Source organism: Scomber scombrus, chromosome 12, assembly GCF_963691925.1.
Source record: "Scomber scombrus chromosome 12, fScoSco1.1, whole genome shotgun sequence".
Taxonomy (NCBI): Eukaryota; Metazoa; Chordata; class Actinopteri; order Scombriformes; family Scombridae; genus Scomber; species Scomber scombrus.
In genome coordinates this window covers 25332351-25348973 of record NC_084981.1, presented here as the reverse complement: position 1 = coordinate 25348973, position 16623 = coordinate 25332351, and the positions used below count along the sequence as shown (strand labels likewise).

At 35.4% G+C, this 16623-nt stretch overlaps 1 protein-coding gene across 1 annotated transcript; it reads right to left on the bottom strand.

Annotated features, from left to right (window-relative positions):
• Positions 1-8748: 8748 nt before the first annotated feature.
• On the bottom strand, positions 8749-16457 carry crls1 (cardiolipin synthase 1). Its single transcript, XM_062429917.1, has 7 exons — positions 15912-16457; positions 13509-13646; positions 12634-12763; positions 11640-11725; positions 11398-11466; positions 10491-10582; positions 8749-9327 (listed from the first exon to the last, which is right to left on the bottom strand). The coding sequence occupies exons 1-7, from the start codon at positions 16332-16334 to the stop codon at positions 9237-9239; spliced, it is 1029 nt and encodes a 342-aa protein (XP_062285901.1). The 5' UTR covers positions 16335-16457; the 3' UTR covers positions 8749-9236.
• Positions 16458-16623: the final 166 nt, after the last annotated feature.

Genomic DNA, 16623 nt, shown 5'->3' with positions numbered 1-16623 from the left:
ATAAACAAAAACACGTTTTTCTGAAATAACTGTTGTAGTATGATTATCAGGTGACCCTTGTTGTGTAGCATGATTTTGGTGAGTATACAGTGTATAATATTAACGCTATTGACGATTTCTCACAATAAAATTCCCCAAAAATATGCAAACTTTTTTTTTCCTGAAATGACTGTTGTAGTATGATTATCAGGTGACCCTTGTTGTGTAGCATGATTTTGGTGAGTATACATTGTATAATATTAACGCTATTGACGATTTTTCACAATAAAATTCCCCAAAAATATACAAAACATTTTTTTCCTGAAATGAATGTTGTAGTATGATTATCAGGTGACCCTTGTTGTGTATCATGATTTTGGTCATCCTACACTGTATAATATTAACACTATTGACGATATTTCAAAATAAAATTCCCCAAAAATATGCAAACTTTTTTTTTCCTGAAATGACTGTTGTAGTATGATTATCAGGTGACCCTTGTTGTGTAGCATGATTTTGGTGAGTATACAGTGTATAATATTAACGCTATTGACGATTTTTCACAATAAAATTCCCCAAAAATATACAAAACATTTTTTTTCCTGAAATGAATGTTGTAGTATGATTATCAGGTGACCCTTGTTGTGTATCATGATTTTGGTCATCCTACACTGTATAATATTAACACTATTGACGATATTTCAAAATAAAATTCCCCAAAAATATGCAAACTTTTTTTTTTCCTGAAATGACTGTTGTAGTAGGATTATCAGGTGACCATTGTTGTGTAGCATGATTTTGGTGAGTATAGAGTGTATAATATTAACGCTATTGAAGATTTTTCACATTAAAATTCTCAAAAAATAAACAAAAACGCGTTTTTCTGAAATAACTGTTGTAGTATGATTATCAGGTGACCCTTGTTGTGTAGCATGATTTTGGTGAGTATACAGTGTATAATATTAACGCTATTGACGATTTTTCACAATAAAATTCTCCAAAAATAAACAAAAACACGTTTCTCTGAAATAACTGTTGTAGTATGATTATCAGGTGACCATTGTTGTGTAGCATGATTTTGGTGAGTATAGAGTGTATAATATTAACGCTATTGAAGATTTTTCACATTAAAATTCTCAAAAAATAAACAAAAACGCGTTTTTCTGAAATAACTGTTGTAGTATGATTATCAGGTGACCCTTGTTGTGTAGCATGATTTTGGTGAGTATACAGTGTATAATATTAACGCTATTGACGATTTTTCACAATAAAATTCTCCAAAAATAAACAAAAACACGTTTCTCTGAAATAACTGTTGTAGTATGATTATCAGGTGACCATTGTTGTGTAGCATGATTTTGGTGAGTATACAGTGTATAATATTAACGCTATTGAAGATTTTTCACATTAAAATTCTCAAAAAATAAACAAAAACACGTTTTTCTGAAATAACTGTTGTAGTATGATGATCAGGTGACCCTTGTTGTGTAGCATGATTTTGGTGAGTATACAATGTATAATATTAACGCTATTGAAGATTTTTCACATTAAAATTCTCAAAAAAAAAACAAAAACACGTTTTTCTGAAATAACTGTTGTAGTATGATTATCAGGTGACCCTTGTTGTGTAGCATGATTTTGGTGAGTATACAGTGTATAATATTAACGCTATTGACGATTTCTCACAATAAAATTCCCCAAAAATATGCAAACTTTTTTTTTCCTGAAATGACTGTTGTAGTATGATTATCAGGTGACCCTTGTTGTGTAGCATTATTTTGGTGAGTATACAGTGTATAATATTAACGCTATTGACGATTTTTCACAATAAAATTCTCCAAAAATAAACAAAAACATTTTTTTCCTGAAATAACTGTTGTAGTATGATTATCAGGTGACCCTTGTTGTGTAGCATTATTTTGGTGAGTATACAGTGTATAATATTAACGCTATTGACGATTTTTCACAATAAAATTCCCCAAAAATATGCAAAACATTTTTTTCCTGAAATTAATGTTGTAGTATGATTATCAGGTGACCCTTGTTGTGTAGCATGGTTTTGGTGAGTATACAGTGTATAATATTAACGCTATTGACGATTTTTCACAATAAAATTCTCCAAAAATAAACAAAAACACGTTTTTCTGAAATAACTGTTGTAGTATGATTATCAGGTGACCCTTGTTGTGTATCATGATTTTGGTCATCCTACACTGTATAATATTAACACTATTGACGATATTTCAAAATAAAATTCCCCAAAAATATGCAAACTTTTTTTTTTCCTGAAATAACTGTTGTAGTATGATTATCAGGTGACCCTTGTTGTGTAGCATGATTTTGGTGAGTATACAGTGTATAATATTAACGCTATTGACGATTTCTCACAATAAAATTCCCCAAAAATATGCAAAACATTTTTTTCCTGAAATGACTGTTGTAGTATGATTATCAGGTGACCCATTTTTGTGTAGCATGATTTTGGTGAGTATACAGTTTATAATATTAACGCTATTGACGATTTGTCACAATAAAATTCTCCAAAAATAAACAAAAACACGTTTTTCTGAAATAACGGTTGTAGTATGATTATCAGGTGACCCTTGTTGTGTAGCATGATTTTGGTGAGTATACAGTGTATAATATTAACGCTATTGACGATTTTTCACAATAAAATTCCCCAAAAATATGCAAAACATTTTTTTTCCTGAAATGAATGTTGTAGTATGATTATCAGGTGACCCTTGTTGTGTAGCATGATTTTGGTCATCCTACAGTGTATAATATTAACGCTATTGACGATATTTCAAAATAAAATTCCCCAAAAATATGCAAACTTCTTTTTTTCCTGAAATGACTGTTGTAGTATGATTATCAGGTGACCATTGTTGTGTAGCATGATTTTGGTGAGTATACAGTTTATAATATTAACGCTATTGATGATTTTTCACAATAAAATTCCCCAAAAATATGCAATTTTTTTCCCTCCTGAAATAACTGTTGTAGTATGATTATCAGGTGACCCTTGTTGTGTAGCATTATTTTGGTGAGTATACAGTGTATAATATTAACGCTATTGACGATTTTTCACAATAAAATTCTCCAAAAATATGCAAAACATTTTTTTCCTGAAATGAATGTTGTAGTATGATTATCAGGTGACCCTTGTTGTGTAGCATGATTTTGGTAAGTATACAGTGTATAATATTAACGCTATTGACGATTTTTCACAATGAAATTCCCCAAAAATATGCAATTTTTTTCCCTCCTGAAATAACTGTTGTAGTATGATTATCAGGTGACCCTTGTTGTGTAGCATGATTTTGGTCATCCTACACTGTATAATATTAACACTATTGATGATATTTCAATATAAAATTCCCCAAAAATATGCAAACTTTTTTTTTTCCTGAAATGACTGTTGTAGTATGATTATCAGGTGACCCTTGTTGTGAAGCATGATTTTGGTGAGTATACAGTGTATAATATTAACGCTATTGACGATTTCTCACAATAAAATTCCCCAAATATATGCAAAATATTTTTTTCCTGAAATGACTGTTGTAGTATGATTATCAGGTGACCCATTTTTGTGTAGCATGATTTTGGTGAGTATACAGTTTATAATATTAACGCTATTGACGATTTGTCACAATAAAATTCTCCATTAATAAACAAAAACACGTTTTTCTGAAATAACGGTTGTAGTATGATTATCAGGTGACCCTTGTTGTGTAGCATGATTTTGGTGAGTATACAGTGTATAATATTAACGCTATTGACGATTTTTCACAATAAAATTCCCCAAAAATATGCAAAACATTTTTTTTCCTGAAATGAATGTTGTAGTATGATTATCAGGTGACCCTTGTTGTGTAGCATGATTTTGGTCATCCTACAGTTTATAATATTAACGCTATTGACGATATTTCAAGATAAAATTCCCCAAAAATATGCAAACTTTTTTTTTCCTGAAATGACTGTTGTAGTATGATTATCAGGTGACCCTTGTTGTGTAGCATGATTTTGGTGAGTATACAGTGTATAATATTAACGCTATTGACGATCTTTCACATTAAAATTCTCAAAAAATAAACAAAAACACGTTTTTCTGAAATAACTGTTGTAGTATGATTATCAGGTGACCATTGTTGTATAGCATGATTTTGGTCATCCTACACTGTATAATATTAACACTATTGACGATATTTCAATATAAAATTCCCCAAAAATATGCAAACGTTTTTTTCCCTGAAATAACTGTTGTAGTATGATTATCAGGTGACCCTTGTTGTGTAGCATGATTTTGGTGAGTATACAGTGTATAATATTAACGCTATTGAAGATTTTTCACATTAAAATTCTCAAAAAATAAACAAAAACACGTTTTTCTGAAATAACTGTTGTAGTATGATTATCAGGTGACCCTTGTTGTGTAGCATGATTTTGGTGAGTATACAGTGTATAATATTAACGCTATTGACGATTTCTCACAATAAAATTCCCCAAAAATATGCAAACTTTTTTTCCCCCTGAAATAACTGTTGTAGTATGATTATCAGGTGACCATTGTTGTGTAGCATTATTTTGGTGAGTATACAGTGTATAATATTAACGCTATTGACGATTATTCACAATAAAATTCTCAAAAAATAAACAAAAACACGTTTTTCTGAAATAACTGTTGTAGTATGATTATCAGGTGACCCTTGTTGTGTAGCATGATTTTGGTGAGTATACAGTGTATAATATTAACGCTATTGACGATTTCTCACAATAAAATTCCCCAAAAATATGCAAACTTTTTTTCCCCCTGAAATAACTGTTGTAGTATGATTATCAGGTGACCATTTTTGTGTAGCATTATTTTGGTGAGTATACAGTGTATAATATTAACACTATTGACGATTATTCACAATAAAATTCTCCAAAAATAAACAAAAACACGTTTTTCTGAAATAACTGTTGTAGTATGATTATCAGGTGACCCTTGTTGTGTAGCATTATTTTGGTGAGTATACAGTGTATAATATTAACGCTATTGACGATTTTTCACAATAAAATTCCCCAAAAATATGCAAAAAGATTTTTTATGAAATAACTGTTGTAGTGTGATTATCAGGTGACCGTTGGTGTGTGGAGTGAATTTGGTGAGACTACAGTGAATAAAAGTGGAGATATTGAATATTTTTCGTTTTGGTACTGCACTTTGTAGACGGTCCCTAAGCGCTCGCCTCTCCGCCCGCAGTGCATAGAGAGCAATATATTTCCTGCAGCCTGGATGACGACTCGTTTTGGCGAAAATTAGTTTGTAGTCAATAGTCTACCTTACCACGATAGGAAAGAGACATTTTTTTTTATGTTTTAACAATGTTTCGTTTCTGAGCTATTGATCGCTGAAGTTCGAATCTGCCAATCTCTTTCTAACTTTACCCAAGTTACTGGATGACGAGCCGCTATCTCTCGTGAGTAAAGTTACTGATGGCTTTTTTAAGCCTTGGTTTACACTCTTGAGCAGAGCACTGATGCCAATTCAGTTTGTGTGGTTAATTGACTATTTATTTTCTACTCAGCTTTTTTGTGTGTTTTGCTTTTTTTTAATACAGTTTACAATATTGTTTGCACTGATGGCTTTTTAAGCCTTGGTTTACACTCTTGTTGTTCAAGAGCAGAGCACTGATGCCAATTCAGTTTGTGTGGTTAATTGACTATTTATTATTTTGTGTTTATTTAACCCTGTTAAGAATAAACAGGTCAGCTTCTCATTACCAACCATTGTGGATTATTCAAACTAACCTAATTAGGTTGGCTAGTTGTTCTTAAGAGTAAAACCCTTTTCAACATGAGTATAACAATAAAATAAGTAAATATCTTTAATCTTTAATACATGCTTGGATCGGCCGGTATCGGTATCGGCCGATGCTAAAAGCTACAATATCGGTATCGGATCGGAAGTGCAAAAAGCTGGATCGGGACATCCCTAATGGCTATAGTACCCATATGGGTTTGTATGTGTGCTGATGTGTGTAGGACTGCTGTAAGGACTATAAGGACTCTGATTCAGTGGGTTTCATAACCAGTCAAGTTTGAAGTGAAGTTTGGCTCTGAACCTCTGGCAGCTCACAGAGTCTCTGTGCCTACGACGCGTTCAGTCACACCCGGGAGCTGCCGGTTTTTTTTAAAAGGCAGCGATCCCACAGAGCTGCGTAACAACTGGAAAGTGCCTACATGTTTACTTGTTGTAGCCACAGACATGTCTAACTCCTTTAAAAAGCCTGACAGAGAGTTGGAAGTGGGAATAATCTAAGGCAGGTATCACTGTGAACGTGCAGACTTCCTTATCTGCTGCTTTGAACATTTGTGTCCATTGTTTTACCCTCATCTTCTTGTTTTATGCTCAGTGAAATAAACCAGATAATGAAGATGCTGTAGAGCAGAGCCAAGCTTTCTGTAGCTCTGAAGGAGAGACGAGATTCTCACACTTGATGCAGGAACTGACTGAAACAGTGAACTGTACTGTAGCCGGAGGGCCGTGCTGACATAAGCATACAGATCCAAAGTTTGTCCTTGTTAGTGTGATTCAGCCTGTCTGAGGTTTCTGGAGAGTCGGCCTGTGAAGTGTGAAGGCACACTCAGCTGCTCTCGCCTCCATCACTAAATCATCTGTATCGCTGTTAGACTCGTACTTGTTCTCGCCGCCGCTTTAAAAGCTAGCCTCATTTTCTTAAAAGAAGGATTGTCTCTTGAGATCACAATCTTTTCTTTTCTTTTTTGAATTGTGTCTTGTTGGAAATGGCAGCACGATTTTGTTGCAGACCTGATTTGAACATAGACAGTTTGGGCCAAAATAGGAGTTTCCACTTTGGGCTTTCTACAACCTATTTGTGATACAGAAGATACAGTTTGCCTGCAGCTTCTCTCACTAAATTACACTTTTGAAGCATCGCACTAATCAATAAACCATGTTGACACCAAAACGTAGACGGAAGCTGCCTGTGGCTTAGATTTTTGCACTAAATACTCAATGCCGTTAAATATGAATATTATCAGGATCAGGAAGCAAACAGGAAAAAGAGGGTAAATGAACTGTATTCCTGTAAAGGTGAAAGTCTCTTAACGGTATTTGGATGAAATTAAACCAATGAAATTGTTTGAAATTTGCTGCTTTTTAAAAAGTTCCAACTGTAATTTTAACTACATAAATTTGAGGTTTATTCACACATAATTGTTAATACTGCCAATCCTCAGATTCAATAAAAACTTTAAATATCTTGCTGCAAGTTTTCACACCACTGTGATCTATATAATACTGCTAATGCAACATATTGTATGACTAAATCCAATGTTTAATATTTATCTAACATACATGTTTCCCCCTCGTCGTACTAGTTTTCTGGAGGGGAAAATAATAAGAAGAGAGTGATACAAAGACCAACAATAAAAAGGTCCAGTAGTAGCTGATTTACTCCCTTCAAGCCTCCAAATAACCTGTAGCTTATTAGGCTTATTGATCATGAGGCTGGAAGGACTTAAAAGGAGCGCACGGCGAAATTAGATTCAGATAAGAGAGCTTCAACCTGCAAATAGAGTCGTGGTCAATCAACAATAGTTAATTACTCACTTTAAGTTGAAGGATTTAATGCTTTTTTTCTGTTGGTATATCTTTAAGCTTTAGACACCACAAAATGAGGACATGCCCTTGCACTCTTTATCAGTGACATTATTCAAAATAGATGTAAATGTGTGAGATGTAGCCAAAAGTCTCATTTTAATTTGCAGCACCTGAGCAGGTTGATGCTACAAGGCACATTTTTTTTCTATTTTCTATTTATTAAGACTAATAAATAATAGTGGTGGCACTCATTATGTTTTCATTGTAGATTTTGTCAGTAAAATGTCAGAAAATTAAAAAAAAATGACCCTCAGTTTCAAGGCGACTCCGTAAAAGGTGCAGTGTGTACAATTTAGTGTGTTATAAGTAGGTTTTAATTGTTTCATCCCCTGAAAATAAGAGTTGTTGTGTTTTTCTTACCTTACAATGAGCCCTTTAGATCTACATAGGGAGCTGGTCCTCTTCCACGCAGGGCAACACTTTTCTAAAGAAGCCCAGAACAGACAAACCAAACACTGAAAAGGGCTTTTCACCTTTTTTACTGGCCGTCATAGGTTCTCCTACATGCTTGGAAGGAGAAGGGGAGGAGTATTCAGCTGGTTGCAATCTTTAACCTCACTAGATGCCAATAAATCCTGCACACTGGTCCTTTAAAATGTCTCCTTTTCTGTGACCAACAGTCAAAAAAGCCAGAGAAAAACAGAAAATCTTCACATTTCAGAGGTTGGGCAGCACAATTATCCTGTAATAAATAACTAAAAATCATTTGCAGCCAATTTTAAAAGGGACTAAATATTTTTTGTATCTCATTAAGATTTAACATATTATTTTGTTTCCCTAAGAAAAAACAGCCCTTCACCTAAAAACCCACATAAAATCAGATCATAGTCACTTCAGGGGACATTATATATACTTACATTCATTTCCTGGAGACTTACCCAAACCCTAACTTTAATCCGCTTTTTCCTCACTGAGGACACAGCTTTTGTCCTCAATTGGGCAAGCCGATCCCAGTTAATTGGTCTTTAGTCTGAAATTTCTCCCTGAAAGTAGTGAATAAACCCACACACACTTCCAACCACCAGCTGAACACACACACACACACAAACATACGCATGCGCACACACATAGATATATATATATACACTCTCAAAATATCAAAGGAAATTTTCTTTTTTAATCATAAATCATTGGTTTACAAAACTGACAATCGTGTGACAATGATTAGGATGACATTTCAACATCTTGATTGAAAAACTAAGAAAAAATAGAAGCTCTTGCCAGATCACTTGATGTTTGCTCAACGTGAGAGTTTGAGTTTGTGTGTGTGTGTGTGTGTGTGTATGTATGTGTGTGTCTTAGTTTGCCCTTTTCCATCTCAAGACATGTGTCTCTACTTCAGTCCAGTGACAGAGCTGCTGTGAGGCGTTTCTGTAGTGTTGCAGTAAACCACCTGCGACCTCCGTTGGTTTTCCGCACATCATTGCCATGGCGACTAATAAATGGTTGTCACAGCTACTTGGTTTCCGTACTCCTGGAAATCGCCCATCTATCTGTCCGGTTTCTGCCACGGCTGCTCAGTGTCCCCGCAGCGGCGTTTCGCTGCTTTTTTGTTCCGCTTTCTGGGTGTTTCCTAGTGTGGTTGTCATGGTGACCTGTTAAGCACCTGGACAGTCTTGCGGCCGTAGTGCCAGTAGCTGTAGCCCGACACTGTTGTTGTCACTGCTGTAATATACCTGCAATACAATATTACACACGTTTTTATTATTTATATTATATTATATTTACATTAGTTTATTCATTGTCTGTGTTTATTTCTTGAATTTATTGTAATTATTGTGATAAGTAACTGAATTGTGTATATTTGTTGTGTTTGTGAAGCACTTTGTAAACACGTTTTTTTGAAAGTTGTTATATAAATAAAGCTTATTATTATTATTATTTAAAAATGTGTTAATTTCTTCTTTTCAGCGCATATTGATATTATTGTGTTATATGAGGAGCAATCAATTATTCTCCAGTAGTTATTTTCTTTTTCTGATAATTTACAAACTATTAAATATGCTTTTAAACTGTGTTACTAAAATCATATAATGTGCTTTTGCACCCTGCAGTGGTTGAATCAAGCATTGCATAACATAAATGAAAAAATGTGAGGATGTTTTGAACCATAAGTTTAAAATTTCTTTAAAATAAATTTGGTTTAATTTACCTGTAATTTAAGAATTAGAATACAAATAATATTAATTGGCACATTTAATGATAACTGTTTCCCTTTATCACAACTTGTTTACCTGTCACTACTTTTCAATTGCATGACTTTATATATCTATATCTCTATATATCTATATACATATACATATATATAATTTGATGTAGTTATGTATAATTATGGAGTGAATAAACACTGTTATTGTTACGATGTCAAATCTAGCTTCCATGGGTATAAAAGTCAATCCTGATTTTAAGGTTTATGAAAATTCAGTATAAATGTGCAACAAACAGACAGACAATGACAGAGAACAATGCCAGCCGGTGTCATTGGGTTTAACAGTCTGCTGCAGCTTATTTGTATGAAAATGTAGGTTTACTGTAACAATAAAAATGTTTTTCCTGAGTCTGAATTTTTACTCGAGCTCAGTCAGAGCTGTAGAATGAAATGAGTCAGTGCACTTAACCTGAAAAAGCTGCTGGAACAAACCCTATTTATGTGAATGAAACCATTTGCATTTAGAAACCCTCTGCAGAATAAACAGGCTTTTTTTCCCCTTTTTTTCCCTCCTCTTGTTATAACCACTACGCCGAGAACCAAAGTACATTATGGATATTAGGATCAAGTAGTTGAGGCCAGTGTGTGTATCATGTAATGTAGATGTAATATGTGCTGAATGTGGTTTACCATAAGCACTGCAGCAGGATACTGTCTGGAAAATGGAAAACTGGAGCGGCCAGAGAAGCTGCGACCAGAAGAAGCTGGACAGCTGTATTCACCTAAACAAAGACAAATAAATAAATAAAAAACACACACACATTTGAGTCAATGACGTTTTTTTGTGTCCATGTGGTTTATAGTCAAATTTAAAGGGGTTAAAATGTGAAAATAAATGTATGAATAACCTGCACACATTCTTTTTTTGTGGACCCAGCATCACATTTCTGCTTTTAATCCATTTTGAGAGAATATATTAGAGGATTATGGCAAAAATGTCTAAGTGGTGTAACCATAAAAACTTTGTACCAAATAATTCAACTTGCTTAAAAAAAGCGACATTCTCAATAAAACACCATATCAACTAGTTTGGCATGATCTTACATTATTATTTTTTATATTAAATTTAATCTGGGGAATCATGTCAATCAGGAACCATTTCTTTTTTTCTTTAAATGAAGTAATTATTTTAAGTCAACTTAAATACACTGTAGGTGGATAAAATATTTAATATTTATCATCCTTTTGTTGTTACACCATTTGACATTTTCAGGAGCATTCAGTCTTACTTTTGGTTATTAAAAAAGGTGCAAATGACATAAAACCAACAAAAATACAAACTTTGAATTCAATTATAACATTTGCATAGTTTGAAGAAGAAACTATGATTGTGTTTATCTTATATAATGCAGTCTGCCTGTTATTTTTGTAGCTACTGCATCTGGTGGAGCATCATTAGACTCATCATGCAAAGCACAGGTTGTAAAGGGGCATAAATTAAAAAAAAAAAACATGAAAAAAAACGTCACTTTAATTCAGTAATGAACAAAATGTTCAAAATCCAGAGCACAGCGAGCGTGGGCGGTTTGTGTCTCACCTTGCTGAAAAGTGTGGGCTTGAGCTGCGCTGTGGTGTAGCAGGGGTTAAAAAACTTACTGAGGGTCACCTGTAGGAATAAAAGAGAGGAAGAGCTTGTAATGTATTTTAATTTACCTTCATGAATTATAATGCTCATGATAATCCAGAACTTGTTTACCTCTGGCAGCTCATGTACAAAAAACACCTTCAAGTTTCAGTGTTAAAATTTCATTAAATAAAGAAAAATACTAAGTGTCTCACCGGTGGAGGTACAGTCTTATATCTGACCCAGAAGACAGCAGCTATCAAACCGATGTCTCTGAATATCACCAGCGCTGTCAGAGGAGCTGAAACAGAAGGAGAAAAAAAAGTACATGATCTTGTAACATTGTGTAATCATCACTAGAGCAGAGTTGCAAAGTTTTCGGAGCTATTTCGGGAGCCAATAGACAACATTACAAGAGTCCCACTTGGAGCTCTTCAACAGTTTGTATTAATATGAAATTGTCCCGGTTTAATTATTGGTAGAAAAGATGAACAACTGTGTTAGAAAATATCTGATTCTTTGACATAAAGTTGAAGGTAGAAGACTGTGCACATATAAAAAAGTTTAGGTAAAAGTTAATTATGATTCCCAGGGTGCATTTCAGCATGAAAAAGTCAATCACTGCATTTAACGCTGCCAAAAGTGGGCAGAAGATCAAAAGCTTTTAATTTCTGTGTCACTTTTGAGTGAATTTAGCAGCTATGGTGCCACATTTTGTTTACAAATTCAACAACGTGTTTTTTCAAATTCATTACAGCCCTGATTTATACTTCTCCTTGGCATCCTCTCCACAGCAATGGTTAGCTGAGGCTCGAGGGTACTATAATATTTTTAGCCCTCTGCCATGCCAAAATGTGCTTTCTCAGAGAGGTGACGTATTTTAAACTAGCTGCCTTAATATAAACCTTTAAGAACATTAAATTATCTGGGGGAGAGTTTCTAGTTTAAATTATATTGAGGATTATTGATCATGTAAAGAAAAATTTATGAAATGTGAATACAGAATGAGGAACACCTACAAGCAGACTCTTCCACTTTGCATCTTTACTGTGACATTAAATACAAAAAGAAGGAAAAAACACTAAAAGAATTACAGCAACATAACGACTTTTCTATTGTCACTGATCATTACTCATCTTTTTTTCTTAACTCACTGAAATGAGAGTTTATGAGAAAGGGAAAGACACATGCATGCACACAGTGTTATACCTGGTATAATTTCAGCATAGGTGAGACTGACATATAAAATACTGATGAGAATTTTATCCGCCAGCGGGTCGAGAGCACTGCCCAGTGCGGACTTCTGAGTGGGCCACGTTCTGGCAATGTAACCGTCCAACTGAGTGTGAGACAAAAAGACGGACAGAGAGAGAAAGAGAAAAAAAAAGCCTTTAATACATGTTTTTTTTTTATGTCTGAGGAGTAAATATGGCAGATAGAAAGAGAAAGAGACAAAAAACTTTAATATGTGTTTTTTTTTAAAGCCTGAGAAGTAAATGTGGCAAACTTCAAGCCAATAATAACCCATCAGACATTATAATCTGCTTGGAGTCAAAGTCACCGTATGCTCAGTTGTGACGTTAATTTGAGAATAGCAGACTTTGCCACGTAAGGTGAGTTTTCGGGCTCACCAGGATTATTACGGAGGCTTTTGTTAAATCATTTTATAAGCCGACTTGTGATATGGCTTTACGTGAATGAGCCGATTTGTCACTCCTACTAATGTCAAGACAGAAATAAAAGCTAGGAAATGTAAATGAATGTTGGGTAGAGACAGACACCAGTACAAAACCCTCACTTCTAAAACAATTGTCTTAATGTGGGTATTGTGTGTCTAGTTAGGATATCATCTTAAAAAATCAAACATTGTAAACATAAACTGTTAATGGGAGCATAATGGAGACAATAACGTTTGATATATCATTCAATTTGCAATTTGAAGCCTTAGGAAAGTAATCTGAATGGATGAAAATGGACTGAACTCAGTACAACTAGTCTTATCAGTGTACAGGTCTGTGGCTCCAGGATGGAAAAACTACGCAATGAGTGTTTTTAATGGAAAGTGTGCACGTGTATTACTGTACCAAGTCTGTCGCTCCTGCCAGGGCAAATAGAGCCAGACTGAGGTGAAAGTGCTGCTGGATGATCAGATGACCCAGGAATGGAGCCAGAGAAATCCGACACACGCACAACAGGTTGGGGATTGTCCAAGGGTTCTCGTACTGCAGACAAGATGATGAGATACATGGAGGTTTACTTCAGAGAGCAACAAGTCAGCTAATAAATCAGAGACATATAATCACACTGATGTACACCAGCATCAATCTGAGCCCATTTCAGTGATATGTTTCTAGGAGGTATTAATCAACAGAGACAGGGCAGTGCTTCTAATTATTAGAGGGAACTTAAAAGGCTGACATTTTAACACTTAAACACGTTTTCGAAGTTACAGTCTTTTAGTGCCAAGTTCCCTCTTTTTTACTTCCATTGCAGCTCAACAGGGAAACACTAAGAGAAAATTTGATGCTAAAAAGATGTAAATTAGGCAGATATGAGATATAAGATACAAATTAGGCAGATGTGAGATATTAAGATGTAAATTAGTGGCAGATAACCACTTGATATGACTAACTCAGACTGCTGAAGACTCATATAAGCTGCACATTGACTTTTAAATGCATGTATGCACTAAAAGTTGCACTATTGCAAAGAGCTGGGCAATAAATTGATCTTATATTGATATCGTAATATTTTATAGATATCGTCTTAGGTTTTGAATATTGAAATATCGTCATATGGAATAAGTGTCTTTTCCTGCTTTTAAAAGCTGCATTGCAGTAAAAATTTAATTTTCTGAGCTTAACAGACTCTTCTATCATCTGCCTTTATCCACTTAGTCATTATATCCACATTACTGATGATTATTTTATCAAAGATTTCATTGTGTAAATACTTTGTGAAAGCACCAATATTTTTGCAATAAAAATGTTGTGATATTTGATTCTGCCCATATAGCCCAGCCCTACTATTGCAGTATTTATGTTTTTAATAGTTAGTATAAACAGGAGGAATGATTACAGCAAGAAAAACTTACTTCATTTTTTATATGGACACCTGACTGTCTTTTAAACATCTTTTTAACAAGTGTGTTACTGTTTGTTAAGGTCAGTGGTGAACAGTAATTAAGTACATTTACTCAAGTACTCGGGGTCACATTTCAGGTGTCTATGAGTTGTTAACAGCTCCACCAAATAGTGATTTTCCCCTCTAAACTTCTCATGTTTTCATTTCAATAAATGTTCAAATGATCCAATATTTCAGCAAAAATGAAAGATTAGAGAAAAAGTCGGAAACAGATTTGTATATCTATATTTGTTTTTTTCTTCTTTCCTCTCCCATTAATGATCTCATGGCCCCTCCACTTTATCTGCTGACCCTTAGCAGGGGCCCGATGCCTAGGCTTGAAAACCACTGGACTAATCTAACTGTATATAGAGTAAGGGTGTAACGGCACATGTGTTCGTCCCAAACGTTATGGTACAGGATGTTCTGTACAGGGTGAGTTTGACCTCATACCCTGAGCGCTGTTTATTAACTGGGGGATAAACACCTACTGTCCCAAGGCCGACACCTTGAAATGTCCTGAACACACTAAAATTATCAGGAAATAATAAAATACAGGGAGAGGGCAGAGTCTCTGTAGATACATACACACTTCTAGAGGGTCCTAAGTGCTGACTGAGAGGGATAAGCTTTGTATGAGTCTATACATTGTTTATTTTAGGGGGGGGGGACCCTGCATAGCATGCCTTTAATTATCTTAATATCACTATTAATTACACACTTCATACACTGTTTACTCCTGGACAATATTTTGTACATCTCACATCATTCTCTTTAAAACCCATAGCAGCTCTTCTAACTTAGAATATAAACTCACTGGCCTCTTCATTAGGTGACTACCTGTGCAATCCAATTCAATCCAATAACAACTCTGCTTTCAGTTTTTGTTGACATTGACAAAAAAGTGATAATTCTACTTTACGTTTATTACTGAGGTCGCATAGTGGGTGATGGTGGTGTATTAGGGGGCTTTATATTGACTGGTGTTCCTAATATTTTGTCCACTTCATTAACATACCTGAGTATGCAGTATTTATACTATAATGTTGCAGTATTTATACTGTAATGATGTAGTATTGGTACTGTAATGTTGCAGTATTTATACTATAATGTTGCAGTATTTATACTATAATGTTGCAGTATTGGTACTGTAATGTTGCAGTATTGGTACTGTAATGATGTAGTATTGGTACTGTAATGTTGCAGTATTTGTACTGTAATGTTGCAGTATTTGTACTGTAATGTTGCAGTATTGATACTGTAATGATGTGGTATTGGTACTGTAATGATGTAGTATTAGTACTTGTACTGCAGTAAAGTACCAGAGTACCAGAGGACCATAGTACTCCCCCCAGCCCACTCACCAGCTCTTTGAACTTGAACAGTCCTTGTCCCGGTACCGGAGCAGCTTCAGTCCGGTCCTCCTCACGTGGGCTCTCCGGTGTCTCTTTGGGCTTTCCGCTGCAGAGCCCTCGCGCTCCCGGTGACAGCAGTGACCGGATACTAGCCGCCGACCTCTCGTGACCTCCCCGGTACAGGAGTGCGTGTCCGTGCGCGTGCCACGGTGTCGGTTTGAGCTGCTGGAGAATCCCGGACGTGCACGCGACCCGGCTGTCTGTTCCGCTGAGCCTGAAGATCCACGAGCCGCTCACCGAAGGCTGTACGGTCCTTGAGCCTCCGGTGACAGGTGTGTGTCTGTGCCGCCATGACGTGCCCTCGAGACACAACGCACCCGCACTGCGCGCGGACACAAACCAGCGAACATCCCTCCGAAAACACATCATCATAATACTCACGAGCCTCCCGTTACCGACCTGCTGGGCTCGTGCAGCACGTGCCTTTTGTCATTTTGGTGAATTTTCGGTAATGAGACGGTGTCATAGCGAGAGCCAGCAGGCTGCCATGCTGCCGGAAACCGATGTGGTATGCCGTAAACGGTCCGGTGATACATTCACTACAGTCTGAAAACAGATTATCAAGAGATTAAGAGAAACCACATTTCACAAAAGAAACAGAAAGTATCTAAACACATTTCCGCCAATGTGATGGGTGTAAAAAAGACACTGTAAATCAAAA